The sequence below is a fragment of the Halichoerus grypus genome, chromosome 10, assembly GCF_964656455.1.
Source record: "Halichoerus grypus chromosome 10, mHalGry1.hap1.1, whole genome shotgun sequence".
Classification (NCBI taxonomy): Eukaryota; Metazoa; Chordata; class Mammalia; order Carnivora; family Phocidae; genus Halichoerus; species Halichoerus grypus.
Window position 1 is genome coordinate 1,017,459 of NC_135721.1, and position 19,653 is coordinate 1,037,111.

Sequence of the window (19,653 nt, forward strand, 5' to 3'; positions counted from 1 at the left end):
GACTCCGCTGGTGCAGCCCCACAGCTAAATTTAGGACACTCAAGTCGTGAAAAAACACGTTTCCACAGCAAACGCTGTGTTAGCAGATTCACATGCATGCCCTTCCTTATTCCTCGGAATGCCCCCACAGATGGGGAAACCGAGGCTTCAGGGGGTGAATGAGCTCACCCTGGAAGCATGGCGCCGGGATCTCAGCTGCGGGCTGGGCACACCCCTAGCCTGGCATAGGCTCCCACAGGCTTGTCCTCAGCCCTCAGTTAGAGACTCATCCTTCCTCACTGCCACGCCCAAGGTCAGCCCCCAGCGTCTCACACCCTGGTCTCCATGCAATCGTCACCCTGCCTTCCGACCATGACATGGTGGAAACCGGGCGGCAGCCTGGTTCATTTCGAGTGCCCCCCACGGTGGGTTCCTTAGGACATTTCTAGATAATAACTAACTAAACGCCATGACTTTGAAGTCACTCACGTGGTCCAGTTTTCCGTGTTCTGCAGGGACCTGCCTTATTCCTAGCACCTCCCAGAAACCATGGCCCAGACTGAGAAGGTCTCCCAGGAATGAGTGGGGCTGCGGTGTCTACCCTGGGGGGCCACTCCCTCGTCCCTCAGATGTCGGCGTCTCTACCCAGAATACCAGAGAACACACTCAATCCTCATGATTTGGGGATTCCATATTAGGAATTTTCCCACTCCCTAACATCTATTTGTGACCCTAAAATCAATACTCACGGAGTCTGGCGGTCACTCAAGGACAAGCGGGGAGCGGTGGAGAGCCTGACTTGCCCGACGCTCACGTTCCCCGCAGGGTGGGAACAAGGTGACCCTCTGCCTGGTTCTTCCTGCTCAGGCTGTACACACGGTCCTTCTCACCGGCCACTGAGTGCTAAGTTGTCTGCATTTTTGTGCTTTCTTTTGGTGACTTTGCAGCTTAAAATTGTCCCCAAGCATGGTGCTGGCGTCTAGCGCCCCTGAGTTCGAGACGCCCTCATGTGTCTCCGGAGAAAACAGGAGCATGAGATGAGCTTTACTCAGGCTAGAGCTCATGGTTAATCAAGCAGAAGTCTGCATTAAGTAAGGTGTCCTTAAACAGAAACACTTACAAAATAAGGTCATCTACTGATCGGTTGATCAAAGTGTTCTGACAAGGGGCTCCCAGGAACCTAGCCCTGAATGTCCCCTGGACTAACAGGTCAGTGTTCACTAATCCAGCATCTGCAATGACTTTATAAACATAACCACCGCCAACTAGGATCAACCATAAGTATCACCTCTGGTAGCAGAAGGCCAGGTGTTGAGCTGCAGGATCTTGGAGCTCCTCCCAGGGCAGGTTCTCAGGGTGACAATTCGACTGTCATTCCCGAGAAAGCCAACCATGGGCAGAGACCTAACCAGAAACACCAGGCCACAAACAGAACCTGTCAGGATCCAAAATAAAACAGATCCGGTCCACAAAAGCCCAGTGATGGACACAAATCGGATGATCGGTTTGGTTTTCAGGACAAACTGAGAACAAAGTCTTCAGAGACTTTGAAAACAGGGTCCAGGAAAATAACAGACCAGGAAAAACCCACAACGTGCTGACCAAAGTCCTTGGTGCAGACCAAGACTTTGTAGATTATAGAAATGTGCCCTAAAGTAGCCAAAGTATATACACAATGACATTTGGGAGGTATTGCTTAAAGTAGCAGAGGGCGCCTGGGTGACTCAGTTGGTTGAGCGTCTGCCTTCGGCTCAGGTCATGATCCCAGGGTCCTGGGATGGGTCTCTCAGCAGAGAGCCTGCTTCTCCCTCTCCCTCTACCTGCCGCTCTGCCTACTTGTGCTCTCTTTCTCTCTGTCAAATAAATAAAATCTAAAAAAATAAAAATAAAAAAAATAAAGTAGCAGAAACATGGAAACAAAGAAATAACCCATAAAAATGTAGTTCAATAAAATTGGTGATTTTAAGCAAATAAATACTACATGGCCGTTAACAATGATGGTGCAGACCTTTAATTATTGCATAGACACAAGGCCACAATGTGTCACAGGAGTTAAAACATGCAATGTGCACTACAGAGGACATAAATTGTGTCCCAATTTTTGTAGATGATAGAGGGATGGGTAGACAGATTGATGGATGGATAGATAATAGATAGATGGATAGATGGATGGATAGATGGATAAATGGATGGACAGATGGATTAATAGATGGATACATAAATAGATAATAGATGGGTAAGTAGATGGATGATATAGATAGGTACATAGATAGATGGGTAGATAGATGGACAGATGGACAGATGGAAACATGGATGGATGGATGAAAATAGATGACACAGATAGGTACATAGATGACAGACAGAAGATATGGATGGACTAATGCGGATAGACAGGGTAAATACGGAGACAGGGATGTGGAGACACATCCCAAAGACACACAGACATACGCATATTCCCGTGCACATCCACACACACGTGACTGGGTACGTGTGCATCTGACGGCAAGCCCAATCTGTTACCAGTTTCCTCTAGTAAGAATGCGAGTAATTTGTTGTGTTGTGTTCCTCTGTATTTTCACCTTTTTCTGTCAGGAACACGTACAACTTGCATAAAATACTTCTAAAATGCTGCAAGAACAGTAACTGGACGGTGCAGTCAGTGGGCAAGAAGGCGGGTCTCACGGCTCCCTCCGCTGTGTCTCCCGGCGCGAACGTGGCTCACCTTCCTTCAAGCAGGAAGGGCCCGCTGCACACCCTCCATCTAGCCGACCCCGTGCCCAGGAGGGGGGACGTGATGAGTAACTGAGGGCACCTAAGACCGAAGGCCGTGCGGCAAACGTCCAAAGATCTTACAAGTTCAAACACACGACAGAATCGCAGGAAGTAAGCAGGAGCGAGCCAGGTCCTGCGGGCAGGGGCAGCGTTCGTCCCTGGCACGCGGGCTACGAGAGCAGCACGGTTTATATCCGGGTACGAACCTCAGAAACACAACAGAAGCTCACGACCCGACCTGAGGACTAAGGCTTCCTCTTGGTTTTTCTCCTCCTGCCCCTCAGCCCTTGGCGCATCATCTCTGCGCTTACCCAGGACTGACGCAAGCCCCCGTCTGTCATCCTTCGGAGAAGCCTTTAGCTCAGCAACTGGCTTACAAGAGACGTGGCTCTGATGTCCGAGTCACTGCCACTGGACTGCTCTGACCCACCAGAGATAATCGCACTGGGCAACTCTCTGTGCGGGATAAGTAAGCTCTTTAACCCCAAGTAATAAAATTCTTCTGTTAGAAGAAGAGGGGGCAAGGTGTGCACCTGATCTACCCGCGGTGCACCGGCTGCAGCCCAGAGCCAGAGGGAAGCGAGGCGGGGGGCGGGGGTGAAGCCCCGGCAAGTCACGGGGCACAGAGAACCGTGGCCAGCAGCAGCCCGGCATCCAGCAGAGCTCGGTGAGAAACGGGGCGAGAGCTCAGAGCTGCCCGGTGCGCGTGAACGGCGGCGCCCGCGGCGGAGGGCACGGGACGACGGGCGTGATGAGGAACACGGTCATCACGGGGGACCAAGTACAGCACAGCGTGGCAGAAACCCAGGAGACGCCCGAAGTGCACGGGTCCTTCCTGGGCACAGGCTAAACGGCACTCCCCAGGTTGGGACAAGGGGCAGCACCCACCATGCGAGGCCTTCCCCGGGTTCTCTCCCCCTCTCCCCCTCTCCCCCTGCTGGGACAGCATGGAGGACCAGGGTGTAAGGGCACAGAGCGACAGGAAGGCCAGAGCCTGGGTCCCTGAGTCACGGTCACAGCAAACATCTTCTGGAAGAGACTGAATATCTTGGCTTCCCACACCTGCGCAGCTCTGCCTTTGTAGTTGGAAGGCACTCCTGGATAAAACGTCCATGAAGGGGCGTGCCATTTTCTATCCCAGGAGGGGCAGCGATCCCAAGGCCAGGGTGTGCGGCCCCCAGCTCAGAGCGGAACCCCCAGGGGCAGCCAACCAGCCAGGAGCATCCACACTGCGGTCGGGGTGAGTGGAGTAAAAACTCACATTGTTTCAATCCCCCTACATGTGGTGAGTGTTCCTTACAGCAGCTGAGCTTAACCTCCCTGACTGACGGATGGATCGGCGTTCCAAAGGCAGAAGGGAAACTGCAGGGTGGAACAGTTTCTAAGTTTCTTTAAGTCTAGACTTGGGCATGGGAACCCAGAGGTTATTTCCTTCTAATTTTCACTTTTCAATACACATTGTTGCATTAGAATTTAAAGGTTTGTTTTGTTTTTTTAACTAGAAACAAAAACGAGTGGGGACTCACTTTGGAACAAGATGGACTAACAGGGGCTGGACGTGCTCTCCTGCCTGAAGCGACCAAAAAGCTCCCCAAATACACCAAACAGTGTTGTGAGGACAGCAGAGATCAGTCAACAAAGGACAGGATCCAGGAGACCATGCGAGCCCCCCAGGTCACTGCCTAGGAGCGGGGACGATGCGGTGCCTCTGGGGAGACCGAGGCAGCGGACTCGCAGGACCGTGTGCCTGAGGTAAGAGCCGAGAAGAATCCTCGGAGCACGGAGTGCTCAGCTGGGCGCTGAACTGACGCGCGAGCAGGCACACAACAAGGGCAAGTGGAGTCCAGAGTGGAAGAAAGGAAATAACAAAGGTCACAGCAGAAACTAATAAAACAAAAAACAGAAGAGAAAAACCAATGAATCCAAAAGTTAGGTTTTTGCAAGGATCAGTAGAACTGAAAAAGCTCCCGGCGGACTGGTCAGGAAATAGAAGACGCCCCTTTCTCTCACCAGGAGCAAGAGAAGCGGCATCCCTCGAGATTCCTCCTTCAGTAAGGGGATGACAAATCCAATAACTCAAGTGACGTGGACAAGCTCTGTGGGAGACACAGTCTACCAAAGCTCACTCAGGAGGAAGACTGCCTGAGCAGCCTAGACTCACTGAAGGATCCGTGTTGTAGTTGAAAACCTTCCTGCGAAGACACCACAAGCCCCGAGCCTGGAGGCTTCCCCAGGAAGCTCTGCCAGACACTGAAGAAAGAACTAAAACCAGTTTTACTCACACTCCCCCCAAACATGGAAAAGGAAGAAATGTTCCTGAACTCATCCTAGGAGGCAAGACTGACCTTGATGTGCCCAAACCAGACAAAGACATTCCAGGAAGAGAACAAAGACCAGCATTCCCCCGAAGGCAGACCCAGTAACTGGCAATGAGGCCAAAGGGGCAGGGTGGGGGCGGGGAGCTCGGGGGGGGGGGGGGGGGGGGGCAAGGGAGTTTCCTTACCCTGATTGTGGTGCGGGCTTCACAGGAATGGACCAGGTCAAAACCTACCACTTGGAATAGCTGCACCTTTTAAAATGTTAATTGTGCCTCAATAAGGCTTTTCTTCTTAAGTGAAAATTCACCGGGACAAAGGTCAAAAAAGGGACTAATCTCCCGTTAAGCTTCCGCTTCAGACCTGACCACAGAACAAAAGCAGGGATGATCCCGGTGAACCTGAGCTCCCAGGCTCCTGAGGCCAGAGCCTGTTCCCGCCAAAGGGTGGAGCACAGCTCCCCAAACCTCCTCCACCCACCCAGGGCCGCCGGGCTTCCAGTCTGGAAGACGGCCTGATCCCCATCTTCAGGGGGCTTCGGATCCACTGGGCAACCAGATCTGGAACAAACCACTGAAAAAAAGGGGCCCAAGAAAATCCTACAGAGGGACAGAGTGCCTGGGACACACGGAGGAGGTCTGATCACTCTTTCTCCACTGGAGGTCTGCGGGTGAAGCTCTGTACCCCCCGCATGTCGAGAAATAGGAGAAGTAACAGTTTCCAGAGTAAAGAAAGGAATCAAGAGATGAGTGATGTATGCCAGCCAGGGTCTCAGGATTTATCCAGGAGGCTACTGGTGGACATGAGACATCTGGAGAGAAGCCCGGGGGCTGGGGAGGAGAAACTGCAACTTCTGTTTCTCAAGATTAACTTCAAGACAAAATAGAAACCATTGGAATGATCGATTTAGAAGATTTTAAGCTGATTATCGGTGAGATTATCGTCCACACCAGTAAAGCCCCCACTGACGCCCGGGGCCGGCTGCGGAGCCCGCACGCGGGGAGCCCGCACGCGGGGAGCCACCTGCTGGGGGGGCGGCCGCACCGGGGAGCAGTGGTACAGGCAGCCTCCCCCCCGGGGGCTGTGCAAGCCTCAGATTCAGGGCAGTTCCACTGCTTTTACATGGAATTCACCACAAAATGTATTTTTAAGTAAACTGCATTGCCTGGTATTTTCCTGCGTGTCCCAGACACATCTGGAAACTGTCACGATTAAGGGCTGAGTGCACCAGGGCTGGACGGCAGCCTCAGGACACCTTACCGGGTGGACACTGGGAGCGCACTGGACCAGCCCCTCCCCCCACAGCCCTGGGCTCTGAGGGCACAGCTGGGCCGCCCCATGGGTATCTGTTCCAGTTTCTTCCTGCCGTGGACGCCGGGGAGAGAGCCCAGCATCTCCCGTAAGAGAAAACTCCTACTGGTGGGCCAGTGGGCAGCAGCCCAGCGCAGGCCAGACTTCTACCTGGTTTTCAAACTGACGGGATCAGTTGTGCTGACTGGAATTTTCTCCCTCTTTCTGCGGACACTTGTAATGTTGAAGCCTCACTCGGTGCAGACGACAGCTAGCTCTCGGGTCTGCCCAACACTCCCTTGGGAGGAACGCTTGTGTCTCGGGCGGAGCAGACACCTTCGGGCTCCGGAACAACTCCCAGAGCTTGTGCCTGGACACCGAGTTGCACCCAGGCCATCCGAGGGAAGCCCACAGCTGCCAGGCATCTCGACGGAAGGAAACTGAGTCACAGGGCCGGGCAGAGAAGGAAGCCAGTGAAGCATGACCCGCACGGGGCCTGCCGCCGAGCTGAAGTCAGAGCCGGGCGGCCTTCAGGAGTCAGAGCTGCAGGGACTGAGGAGCATTCCTTTTCCATGTATTCCCTTGACTGGATGAAAACACGGAGGAAGCCGGCTCTCCGAACACCCGAACCACACACAGAACCCACTCCCCGATGGCGAACGCCACACTCACGGCTCTCCAAGGGCAGGTCCCTCTCGGAGCTCGTCCTGACCGCAGCTCACCGGCCACCCGGCAAGTGACGGCCAGCAGCTGCCCTGCGCACGGGCCCGAGCGGCAGTCGGCCGAGTGGGTCCGGCACTGTTTTGTGAAGACTGATTACCAATACCTTACATTTAAAATATTCCTATAGTACTTGTCAAATCCATTTGCGCTGTGATAATAAAGACTCTGACTTCATCATAACAAGGAACTTACAAGGAAAATTAGGAATTTGTTTTAAGTAAGCCAAAGGCTCCTACTTAAACACTGCTCCCAGGGGCCCTGCAGAGCCCAGAGGACCCACATGGACTGACCTTGTAGCCCTCAGGCCAGCCTCCCCAGGAGCTGAGGGCGTCCCCAGAGGGCAGGGTCAGGGGTGAGGAGCTTCCTATGAGACCTGCAGAGAGAAGAGTAGCTGGAGGGCCCTCCACGGCCCACCCCCACCTCCCAGTCCTCGCACACCTTTCTGCTGAACCCCTGTGAGCGAGACTTCATCCCTGTGCAAAGGGAAGTTGGTGGGAAATGAGACTCTCCTGATGGCCAGGTCTGGGGAGCTGCCAGGGAGGCGGGTGACTCGGGGGGGCTCGTCTCCAGGGGATGGGGGACCAAGTAAGAGGAACAGAAGATGGCCGCTAGGCATCACCATCCCCAGAGGGGCCTGCGGGAAGCTGGGGTTCCCCCATGAAGTGGGAGCCCTGGGGTCTCCACCCATGAAGCGGGAGCCCTGGGGTCCCCTCCTCCCTTGAAGCGGGAACCCTGGGGTCCCCTCCCCCACATGAAGCGGGAGCCCTAGGGTCCCCTCCCCCACATGAAGTGGGAGCCCTGGGGTCCCCTCCCCCGCATGAAGCGGGCGCCCTGGGGTCGCCTATGAAGCAGGAGCCCTGGGGTCCCCCGCATGAAGCGGGCGCCCTGGGGTCGCCTATGAAGCAGGAGCCCTGGGGTCCCCCCCATGAAGCGGGAGCCCTGGGGTACCCCCATGAAGTGGGAGCCCTGGGGTTCCCCTCCCCCCATGAAGCCGGAGCCCTGGGGTTCCCCTCCCCCCATGAAGCCGGAGGCCTGGGGTCCCCTCCCCCCATGAAGTGGGAGCCCTGGGGTACCCCCATGAAGTGGGAGCCCTGGGGTTCCCCTCCCCCCATGAAGCGGGAGACCTGGGATTCCCCTCCCCCCACGAAGCCGGAGGCCTGGGGTCCCCTCCCCCCATGAAGTGGGAGCCCTGGGATACCCCCATGAAGTGGGAGCCCTGGGGTTCCCCTCCCTCCATGAAGCGGAAGGCCTGGGGTCCCCCCATGAAGCGGGAGCCCTGGGGTTCCCCTCCCCCCATGAAGCGGGAGCCCTGGGGTCCCCTGCCCCCCCATGAAGCGGGAGGCCTGGGGTTCCCCTCCCCCCATGAAGCGGGAGCCCTGGGGTCCCCTGCCCCCATGAAGCGGGAGGCCTGGGGTCCCCTCCCCCCATGAAGCGGGAGCCCTGGGGTCCCCTCCCCCCATGAAGCGGGAGCCCTGGGGTCCCCTCCCCCCATGAAGCGGGAGCCATGGGGTCCCCTGCCCCCCCATGAAGCGGGAGACCTGGGGTCCCCTGCCCCCATGAAGCGGGAGCCCTGGGGTGCCCTCCCCCCATGAAGCGGGAGTCCTGGGGTCCCCAGCACACAGTGGTGCAGGCGCCCCTCGCTGCTCCCAGGGCCCCGCCCCAGCGGCTCCTCCTCATCCTGCCTGCAGACCCGCGCTCTCCAGCGCTCCACAAGGCCTCGTACACCCCTGGGTGGGGCTGCATCCAGGCACAGATCCCCAAACCCGCTAGGTGATCAGGAAGCTGAGGCGGCAGAACAGGGCAGCTGTCTGGCGGGCAGAGCCCCCTGCCTACTTTGCGGCTGGGCTACGTCCCCAGGCTGCCTCCCGCCCAGGGCTTCCTGTCACATGGACAGTGGTCTGGCATGGCCTGGCTGTCTGATGGATGTCAGTTTTGGAGTAGATCCCCATGACCTCACAATGGAGGCTGCAGGGCAAGAAAGGGGTTGGGGGAGGCTGGGGAGGGCAGAGGGCCCGCCAGCCCCAGGCCAGAACCCCAGAGGAGGGCAAGAAGGGCAGAAATGTCACAGTTTTAGGACTCGCTTTTTAATTATCGCGGTGACAAGCTTCTACTGCGGTGCTTAACAGACTAGAACATTCCAGACTGGAACAGGCCTGTGTACAGAAGAGCAGCCGGTGGGGAAGGAGCCCAGGAAGGCAGCAAAGCGGCCGGCCTGCAGGCCCGAGGGGCACCACGGCCCGCCCACCACAGCCCCAGGCTCCAGACCTCAGGGGGCCGGTGCAGTTCATTCTAGAACACCCAGCAGATGCTGCCAGTGGGCACGAGCTGGGGCCAAACACACCAGAACCCCAGGGCGGCCACAGACTCTGAAGCTCAACAACCCGGTTCCGCCCCGCGTGAACACACTCCCGGAATACCGTGGGAAGTGTCAGAGGCCCAGTGGCTCTGCGTCAATCTTTTTTGGGGGTGGGGGGGCGACGCGGGAGGTCTTAAAAGCGAAGGGATGATTGATGCAGGGTCACAAGGTCCAGCTAATTTGGGGGTCAGGTTCTGTCTTTATCTTCGTATTTTTAAGTTCCCAATTTCTACCAAATAATTTAAAAATAGAAAAAAAAAAATCCCGGTTTATGAGAGCAGAGAGCTGGGAAACAAGCCACAGGGGAAAATTAAATATTTCTGCATGAGCAGCCTGTCATGTGACTGCACCTACCAAGCACCCACTCTAACCTAGCAGACCCCAGGGACAGAGCCGCCTGGCACCTCAGACACACCCTCCTCCTCCTCTCCGGCGTCCCCCACGGAGGCTTCTCATCTGGACTGTCCCCTGTTTCCCAAAGCCTAGGTCCTCGCCATTACTAGCTTGCTCCTGTGACCTCAGTCCAGGGCCCAGTGACCTGCAAAATGTCCTCCCACAGGAGCCTATCACAGCAGGAGTCAGCCCAACCCTGGTCCCAGGGTCTCCAATGGCAGGCTCCGTCTTCTGGACCTGAGTCTGCAGGGTGGTGAAATGGGTTTGTGTTCACTTCACCAATAATCTGTGCAAGTCGTCTTCCTTCTATAAGGGACTTGGTCAGCAGAGCATCCGTCCCACCGGCCTCAGAGAAGCCGTGAGACTAAGCATGGTCCTTTCAGAACATTTCTGAAACTACAAAATCCGTGAAGATATAAGGTAAAGTTTATGCAAATGAAAGCTTTCTGGAAATCCTGTGAGTGTTCACTATGATGTCACTCTCCTTGGCTATTTTAGAAACACTTTAAGTTTCTGTGGGGAATTTCGCCATGCACAGTAAGCCGGAAGACACCATTTTTGTTCTGCAACCCTCATATTTTAAAATACTGCTCTTTTTAAAAAGCAATTAAGATTTGGTGGCAAAGCACCGTACTGGCCAGGTGTGAAAAGTGACTTCAGGGTCCAATTTTCTAACACCGACTCCGTAACGAAATTATCCATATCCAGACAACCCTCGCTGTGCCCGCCTTGGAGTCCGTTACTTAAGAGCGTGATGCCCTCTTGGATGTCCGCCTTGGTTGGCTACACAGACCCTCTGGAAGGAAAACCGATTTCTCTCTCTGGAAGGAACAGCATTGCTGAGAATGACCCCGGCCAAAGACCCCCAAGACGCTGCCTGCCCAGTCAGCGGCCCCTGAGGGAGGTGGTCTGCCAGGTGCTCGGGTTCAAAGTTCCAGCGCTGTCCGCCCACCTCCTACAGTTCACTCAAGATTTTACAACGTTTGCAGGCTCTTGGGCGGTGCCGAAATGAGCCGGGCTCAGGCAAGAAAAGTGGAAACTATTTTTGGCATCCAGAGGGCAGCTGTAGGACGCGGACGCGGTCGGCGCCTAAAAGGCATGCCTGCCTTTACAGATTTGGGGAGGTTCTAATCAGGGACGCATCCGGAAACCTGGAGGCCTGCGGCCAACTCGGGGCGCACTAGGCCTGGGCTGCGGCCGAGGCTCGGGGTCGGCCTCCGGGGAGGGGGCATTCCCGGCAGAGGCGAGGTCGGCACGGGTGTCTGCGCCGCGCAGAGGCCAAGTGCGCGACACTTTGTACCCACTTGAGCGCCAAGTGGCAGCGAGTGTGGCACCCCCGCGAGAGGCGCGCCGGGGCGGAAACGCGCTCCGAGTCCTCCGTCTACACCCAGCTGCCCCGGAACTCGCAGACCCGCACCACGGCTGCCGCGCTCGCTGGGGCACCGGAAAAGTCCGCGGGAACGCGCGCCCCTCGAGCCGGGGATACCCGGGCAGGAGGCTGTCGGCGCCCAGCGGATGAGGGGAAAGGGCGCCGCTAAGGGTCTCTGAGGGTCCGAGAGGGAATGTCCCCCAAAGAGGGGACGGGGCTCTTGCGGTCCTGGAGGAGGGGGAGGCGCGGGGGCGCACCAATCTAGGGCAGGAGGGGTACCGAGAGAGGCCGCAGAGGGGAGAAGGGGGCGCGGAGGAGGGAAACCAACAGGAGAGGGAAACGGGGAGGGGGAGGCGCGGAGGAGGGGACGGAGAGGAGGAGGGGAAGGGGACTGGGAGGAGGGGTGGGGGATACACCGCGTTCGGGCAGGGTGGGGACGGAGAGGGCGGGAGCAGGGAGAACTGGGCGCGGAGGGGCCGCGAACGGACAGGGATGGGGCCCGGCGGGGGCGGCGAGCGGGACTCCCCCGGGCTGCCCCAACAGCTTCCCCGTCCAGCCGGGGATTCCAAGCTGCTAACAAAGGAAGCTCCGGAGGCCGCGCGCCCCGCGCTCAGGTCGGCCCTCCGCGCCCGGGCCAAGGCGGACAAAGGCCGGAGGGCCACTGCCCGGCCCCCAGACCCACAGCCCCGCCCACGCCCTCTGGTCCCCCGTCCGGGCCCCCCCCAGCCCCCCCCGGCCCCGCGCCCCCCGCACTCACAGGATGGAGGTCTGCGGCGCCACGGCGGGCACGGCCTCCAGCAGCAGATGCATGCAGCGCACGGTGGTACGGAAGCACAGACAGCGGCTCGGACAGCCGGCGCCCGGCTTCGGGGCGACAGTGGCCAGCGCCCCCCAGCCGCAGCAGAGCACGAGCGCCAGCAGGCAGCGACGCGCGGGGCCCGCGGGGCGCACGGCCATGGCCCTGGGCGCGCGACGCTCGGACGCAAGAGGACCGGGAGGGCCCGGCGCGACCCTGAGGGCTCCGGACTGCGCCCGCCCGCACGGCCCACGTCCCAGCTGTGCGCTGGGGGCGGGGGGCGCCAGCTGTGCACATGCGCGCGGCTCCTCCCTCCGCACCCTCCCGGAGGGCCGGGGCGGGGCGGGACCTCAGGCCCGGCGTCAAGCTGCTGCGCCCGGGTCCCAGCTTAGGGGCCGCCCGGCAGCCCTCTCTGGAGGCTCACTGGTGCAGAGGGTTGATGGGGCCCCCGGGGACAAGTCCACGTCTGCACTTGGGAGCTGGGGGCCTCGGCCATCTCGCCTAGCTGCGCTTTCCACATGTGTGCAAAGGGGTTTTTGTGGTTTTTTTTTTTTTTTTTGGTCTTTGTTTTATAAAAGCGCTTTTAGCGTGCTCACTTTGTTCCAGGCGCGGTTCCAAGGGGCCTCTCCCTCTCTCTCTCTCCCTCTCTCTCTCCTGCACTCTACCTCTCTCTTCCTCTCTCTCAATCTATCAACTCCCCCTCCTCTTTCTGTGAACACACACAGGCTGCAGCAGGATTGAAGCCAAGCAGCCTGGCACCTGCCTGTGCCCCCCACCCCCGACCTGCTTTCAGCCAGTGCTGGCCCCAGGGCACTGTCTGGACACAGAGGACATTTATGTCCAGTCCTGGGTTCAGTGCTGAGACAGGTGGACTGACGCTCAGTGCCCTTTAGCTCCCTGCCTGGAGGTCACACCCAGAGGAAACCCTTGCACCCACCCCAAGTGGGACTTGGGTGGAACCACCAGCAGACACAGGAGGAGCTGTGGAAAGGTGGGGACACTGAGTCACACACATACATGTCTGCAATTTTGTGCTAACACTCTACATGTTATCCACTGATTCTCACAAGAACCCAGTCCCTGCATTTGGCAGATGAGATCGTCCCAAGTGCCAGCGCCCAGCTCAGCCCTGGTGTGTGATGTGTCCGCTGTGTGGGCTGGTGGCGGTCTGACCCAGGGGTGCCGGAGGGCGTACAAGGTGAGACTGGTGAGTGACCAGGCACCTTCCTGGGGATGGGTGAGCACATACCTGCAGGGCACACAGTTTCAAGGGTCCCCATCTGGGGGCAGCTGAGCTGGGATCTGACTCAAGGCCCTTCCGGAGGCTTGTGTGTGTGTCCTCGAGGCCACTGTCCCCACTACCACATGGAGCAACATTCCTGGTCACCTAGGGACCCAGCACAAGCCATCCCAGGGTGCTGTATACTAAGCAGTCATAAACGTCCCCCAGTGGGCACTCCTGGGCTCCCCGTACTTCTACAAGTCCCCACCTAAATGCCCTGCAAGAATTTTAAGCTTATCATGTCAGAAACGTGAAATGTGACTCTCCCTGAAAATGTATTTTTCCTCCTGAATCACTAATTTGGTCCTCCAAACCACTTTCCCGTAACTTCCCCCTGGAAGTTGTCCCCACCCTCATCCTTACCCCGCTTCATGGAGCTGTGAATTCCAATTCCAGGTGCTCATCACGGCTGGAGAAATTCTGCTCTCTGTAGCCTTGCTTTCCATAACCATTGACAGTCCCGTCCCTCCCCGCCGCCCCCGGCTCACCACCGAGACTCCCTCCTGGGGACCCTGCCTCCTGGGTCTGCTGACCATCCTCCCTGCAGGGGACAGAGAATATGTCACAGCTGTGGCCACACCCCTTCCCAGTCCAGACATCGGATTGAAGTGGGCAAGGGCCATGTTTCACAAAACACCTTCAACGTCCGGCCACCCCAGGAGGTGTGGCCTCTAACACACTTGTTAGCTTCTCTTCTCAGGTAGGCAGCTCTGTCCACACCAGCCGTGGGGTTAATTGTAGGAGTCCGTCTGGCTGGGGGTGCACACAGTGCTTTGATCAGACGCTAATCTAGGTGTGGTGCTGCAGGGATTTTGTAGATGAGATTAGCATTGGTTGACAGCTAGGATCTGTTAACGTGAAGTCAAGAAGATTACCTGCCACAATGTGGGTGGGCTTCACCCAATCGGTTTAAGGTCTTAAGAGTAAAAGCTGGGGGTTCCCGAAGAAATTCTGCCTCAAAACTGCAGCCTCGACCCCTGCCTGTGTTTCTAGTCTGCTCCCCTGCTTTACAGATTGAGGAATCCCCAGTCCCCACAATCACAGGAGCGGGTTCCTTAAAACCAATCTGTCCATCCGTCTTCCTTCCTTCCTTCCTTCCTTCCTTCCTTCCTTCCATCTTCCGATTGTGCTGTTTCTCCAGAGACCCCTGGCTGACACAGCCGTTTGCAGAGCGCTGGCGGAGGAGGTGTGGGGGGAGGCCGGTACCAGCATCCATGCCTGAAAGAATTCACCCTCCTGAAGCTCCTTCTTCTGCTGGGCTGAGGGCACTTCCCGCGTCTTGAGTTCATTATTTCCTGCTCCTGCCCTCTAGAGGCCCGGGGAAGCCTCACACCCCCGGCTCCTGACTTGCCCCAGAACGTCCGAGGACTTCAAAGCTACAGAAGGTCGGCGTGGCCCAGGACCCAGGTGAGCTATCCCCATTTCCCTCTGATGGCGATTTTGCAAATCTTATTATCTGGCCCAAATCCTGCTATCTCTGTGCTAATTGATAACCTTTAGTTGCTTTGGTATTCATACAAAGAAGCCAAGATAAGGGGTGAAGAAATTCTGTGCTAACCTCAACCCTCTGTTTTCTGTGAATGCGATCTTTCTAGAGTCTCAGGGTGACCCTGGAGACTGAAGACAATGCGAGGTCTGTGTGCAACGACCTGCAGATGAAGAAGTCACCAGCGCTTGGAGAATCGAAGCTCCTTGCCAGAGGACTTGTAGCTAATCGGGGGAGGATGGGGGGGGAGGGAGGTGGCTCTGCACTCACATGGTGCCAAGCCCTGGCGGGAGCTGCCACAATGCTGGGAACCCTCTGAGACCTCCGCTGGGCCACTGCACCCCACCCCAGTCCCCCCTTATCCTCTGCAGAGTTGCCTGGGGCCACCTGGAGCCTGGCACCTGGACGTCCCTATAGCCACAGCCCAAGGCCCCAGCTGAGCCAGGGCTGGCCCTTGCCCTCAGGCTGCAGAGCTGAGGGGGGCAGTTCCTCCCCTGCTCAGTCCGCTGCCCCCACTCCTGAGAGCCCCCCTTGTCCATCTGGCTCTGGTGAGAAGCCCCAAGCCCAGGGTGCTTCTCACCCTTCATGCCTGCAGGGTCCCCCCAAAGTTGGCAGTTTGTATTTCCTGCTGCCCCTTCCCGGGGTAATGATGTCATCTGTGTACCTGCCTGTCTCCCTGCCAGACGGGGCAGTCCTCAAGGATGTGTGCAGAAAAGAGCGTGGATTTGGAACCAGAACCAGGCAGCCTCACACTCTTGGCCACTCTCTTCTCCTCCCTGGGTCTCAGTTTCCCCATCTGTGACAGGAGGCCAGGTGGCAGCGAGGATGAAAGATGTAGGAGCTGCCTTCACAGGGTCCTCTACAAGAACGCAGCAGGCTGAACCCCCTTCTTGCCCGGGAGGCTTCCCGGGGTCTGGGTGGGCCCTGAGTCTGGAAGGCTGGAAGGCCGCCGTGGGGCCATTCCCAGACGATGAGTCAGCCCCTTGCAGAACCTGGCTGTGCCTGAGGCTCAGGCCTCCCTCCACAACCTTCACACCCCTCCTGCGAATTCCTCCCCCTGTGTGTGCCTGGGGCAGGTGCCCGCCCAGCCCCCACCGGCTCCGCCCACTGCAGCCACGCCGAAGACCTGCACCTGGGCAGCGGGAGTCTGGTCTCTCGGTCCTGGAGGCCAGGAGTCCTCCAGCAAGGTATCAGCCGCCTGGGAGCCTCCTGGAGGCTCCAGGACAGAACCTGCCCCAGGCCTCTCTCCAGCGCCCCTGGTGCTCCTGGCCACGTAGGCGCATCCCTCCCACCTCTGCTGTGGTCCTCCGCTGGTGCTCCCTGTGTCTGTCTGCCCTCACGGCGTCCTTTCCTCTTCCTCTTGGACCACACTGGCTTAGAGCCCTCCCCGCCATCACTTCCTAACGTGGCTAATTGTATCCACAGCAACCTTCTTCCACACAATGTCACATCCTGAGCTCCCAGCGAGGGGGAGGTTTCTGGGGTCAGAGGCAACGGGGCAGAGATGGAGTCAAGTTCTGTGGTCACATCGAAGGGCCTGTGTCCCTTGTAAGTGGTCGTGAACTCCAGCAGGGAAGGTACTTGGCATGGAGGCTGGGTCACAGCAGTTCCCAGGCAGGAGTAGCTTACAAAATAAAGGTGAGCGGCGTGGCCGAGGGGCTTGAAGGCAAGGCTACGGTGCTGGGCTCCACCGGGGAAGCCCGGGCGCGCATGAACCTGATACTCTAGAACGTAATGCCTCTGTCTCTCCGTCTCCCTGTCCCTCCCCAGAGCTGCCCCAGGCATCCCATACCTTGCCAGTGTGGTCAAGAAAAGAGAAATCTTAAAAAGCCTTTTTCTTCGGAGGGTCGTGTTCCAGTTGCTTCTCCCCCTGAGGAATGTTTGCGTAAATTCCGTACAGCTCTGCTGTCTTTGTGTAAGTCGAGCTACACACTTGAATTCAGTGGTTTTCTCAGATCACAGGGGTTCTCCCTGTGCCCGCAGGACGGGGTCTGGCAGCAGAGGGCAAGTCCAGGAGCAGGGTCCCAACTGAGTAAGGCTGTTCCCGACCACGACCACGGGCCCTGGGCACAAACAGCGGGCGCCCGCCCAGCCCATCAACACACACCGTCTGGTGCGTCTGCCCAGGCCCCCGTGTCGGTCGGGTTCCAGGAGGACACGCACGCACACGTGCACGGTTGAGCCAGGAGAGGTGAACTGAGCCAAGCTTTCTGAGGTGGGCGAAGGGACCCTAAAAGAACCAAGGGGCGTGAGGATCCACCCCCTGCGCATCTCCACCCCTCCCAGGCCTCGGAAGGCAGGGGAGGGGCGGTAACACGCCCCGGCCAGACCTGTAATCCGCCCAGCCGCAGCAGGTGGACCCTGTGACTCTCCCTTCAGAGCTCGAGGCCTGGAGAAGGCTGGTGAGCACCGGGTGCACGCAGCGAGCAGGGCCCCTGCCTGAGAAACCCACAGTTTGGGGCAAACACAGACTTCTCCGTGAGCCACCGGGATAGAAGCGGAGCTGAGTCACATGACACGTGCATAGCTCAACATCACAGTCAGTCCCTTCTCTCTGGAGACGGCCTGCGTCACCTCCACTGCACAAGCCACCCTGCACCCTGGCGCCCACCGCCCTCCTTGGGGGGCCCTCCAACGCCCCCAGCCTTCTCTGGCACCTGAAGCCCATCTTGCCGGCCTGGGGAAAACAGACCGTGTTGGTTTGTTGGGCAGAGCTTCTGACTCTGCCTGTCTCGGCTGCGGATGCTCCCAGAGAGGCCGGGTCTGCCTTTGCTGGATGAAGGGTGAGTGGGGGCGTTTTCCCAGAGAAGGGCCCGCCTACTTTCGTTTCTTCCCTGTGCAGTCCGCAGCCCTGTCCCTGGGGACCCCACATCGCCCACCCACCGGCAGGTGCACCACGCCCTCCTCCCCACGTGGCTCCATGCTGCTTCCCATCGCCCCGGCATCCACATCCTGGCATCCCGGCAAGACAGCCGGGCAGGGCAGCCGGGGAGGACAGCTGGGGAGGACAGTTGGGGAAAGCAGCCGGGGAAAGCAGCCGGGGAGGGCAGCTGGGCAGGACAGCCGGGGAGGGCAGCCGGGAAGGGCACCGGGGCAGGACAGCCGGGGAGGACAGCCAGGAAGGACAGCCGGGAAGGACAGCCAGGGAGGACAGCCGGGCAGGACAGTTGGGCAGGGCAGTCGGGAGGACAGCCGGGCAGGGCAGCCAGGCAGGACAGTCAGGCAGGGCAGCCGGGGAGGACAGTCAGGCAGGGCAGTCGGGAGGACAGCCGGGGAGGACAGCCGGGAGGACAGCCCGGGAGGACAGCTGGGCTGGGCTGGCGACACCCCCCACGAGGCCTCTGGGAAAGGTCTGTGGAGCAAGTGGGTAAGCAAGGCGCCTTCCGGGTGGAGAACAAAGCTCACGTAAGGATCCTTCAAATAGAGCTTTTCATGCTTACTTTGTGATTTTGGGTTTAATAAACATGTATTCAGACTCTCCCCAGGAGTTTTAATACTCGCTCCTCAACATGCAGCGTTTTCAACTAGATAAAAAGTCACTTTGTTTGAAGCTCACCGAGCCTTTCCTGGACCCTCCTGGCTAGGTCGTGGGGTTGCTCCTAGAGAGGACGCTTGACTTCTCCCTGGGAGGAGGGCATCCCCTTTCCCGGGCCAGGGGGGCAGCTCAGGGGAACTGAGGCCACGAGAAGCATGGGGCAGTCCAAGCCTCTGCAGGAGTGCGTGCTTTCCGTAAACCCGGCAGTCTCTGCGAGCTGTGTGGGGGGCTCTCACAGCCCTCACGCGGGACCGACAGAGCACTGAGGAGTCTCCACCTCCCATTTTGGCGAACACACTTGCCCCCAGCCGGAGGCACACAGTGCAATGCTGAGCATGCGCTCGGCTGACCCAGGTGAAATCATTATTAGCTCTTGCCAAAAATGCCCCATAATCCTTTCTAATAAATTAATCACTTTCAGAACAATAGCGTGGGCTGTGGGCTCGCGGGCCCCCGGCTGCAGCCGGCTGACTAATACTTCCTAATCTCCGAGAGTCTGTGCACAGTCAGTGTAAACAAGCCTCACATTACCCAGCAGCCCAGGAATGTCAGCCCCAGCGCCACGGACGGGAGCTCAGCGTGGGTGTGCACGCCGTCCCGCCAAGGAGCGAAGGGGCTTGTTTCATGACAAAATCCCAGGATCCTCCCTTGTCAACTCAGCATGACTTTGAAAGTCTGTGCACATCACACGGGGGCCGCGTGCGGCCCGACTTTGGACAAACCAAGCTGTCAGAAGCGCGGAGTCCGTGTCCTTGGGATGGAACCGCGTGCCCAGAACGGGCATAAAGGACACGGGCTGTGCATGTCGCGGGGCCCGCGCCCCTTTCCACCAGCCTGGACTTCTCTAAGGAGTAAAGCTTGCTTCCCAGCTGAGGGGAAGGGACACCTGCTCGCTTTGGAAAAGGGAGTTCAGGCCTCTGTGTGCGAAATGAGTTCACATTTCTGAGCTCCCAGCCGATGAGTCACTTGCATGGCCCCGATTGGCAGGGAGGGCTCTCAGCACTCTGAAGGACATGGCCTTCTTTGGTCAGAGTTGTCATGACACGGAAACTTCATGATTTCATACCCAAACCGCACTCCACACCACAAGGCAACAAAGCCAGGCTAGGAGAACCGTGCGCACGGTGACCGGCACTTCCTGAAGCCCTCGTGTCTGGTGGGGTCACCGAGTGCAGGCTGATGCCCTCCGCCTGGCCTCCCCTCCCCGGCGGGACTGGCCAGCCTGGCACTGGGGTGCGGGCTCACCCCGGGCATGCTGAGGACACAGGACGGCCAGTTCGCAGGCGGACCGTGCAAACACAGGTCACGGGTGTGAAGGTCTCCGTGCATTAACCAGACGCCTCAGCCGTGTCCTGTT

The 19,653-nt window shown here is 58.4% G+C and overlaps 1 protein-coding gene and 1 long non-coding RNA gene across 5 annotated transcripts in view; one reads left to right on the forward strand and one right to left on the reverse strand.

The window, feature by feature from the left end:
• PXDN (peroxidasin) overlaps window positions 1-13,694 on the reverse strand; it is a 78,702-nt gene extending 65,008 nt beyond the window's left edge. For 2 of the 4 annotated variants that reach the window (XM_036081596.2, XM_078055889.1), the window contains exon 1: window positions 11,955-12,256. In XM_036081596.2, the coding sequence (XP_035937489.1) occupies window positions 11,955-12,154 (200 nt within the window). In that variant the 5' untranslated portion in view covers window positions 12,155-12,256. Of the gene's footprint in view, window positions 1-11,954; window positions 12,286-13,638 lie in introns of those variants that run through there. The other 2 variants (XM_036081597.2, XM_036081599.2) reach the window with 2 other exon arrangements.
• Window positions 13,570-18,239, forward strand: LOC118528936 (uncharacterized). The gene is made up of 2 exons (XR_004913861.2): window positions 13,570-14,682; window positions 14,871-18,239. It is a non-coding gene; the product is annotated as an uncharacterized LOC118528936 (long non-coding RNA).
• The last annotated feature ends 1,414 nt before the right edge of the window (window positions 18,240-19,653 follow it).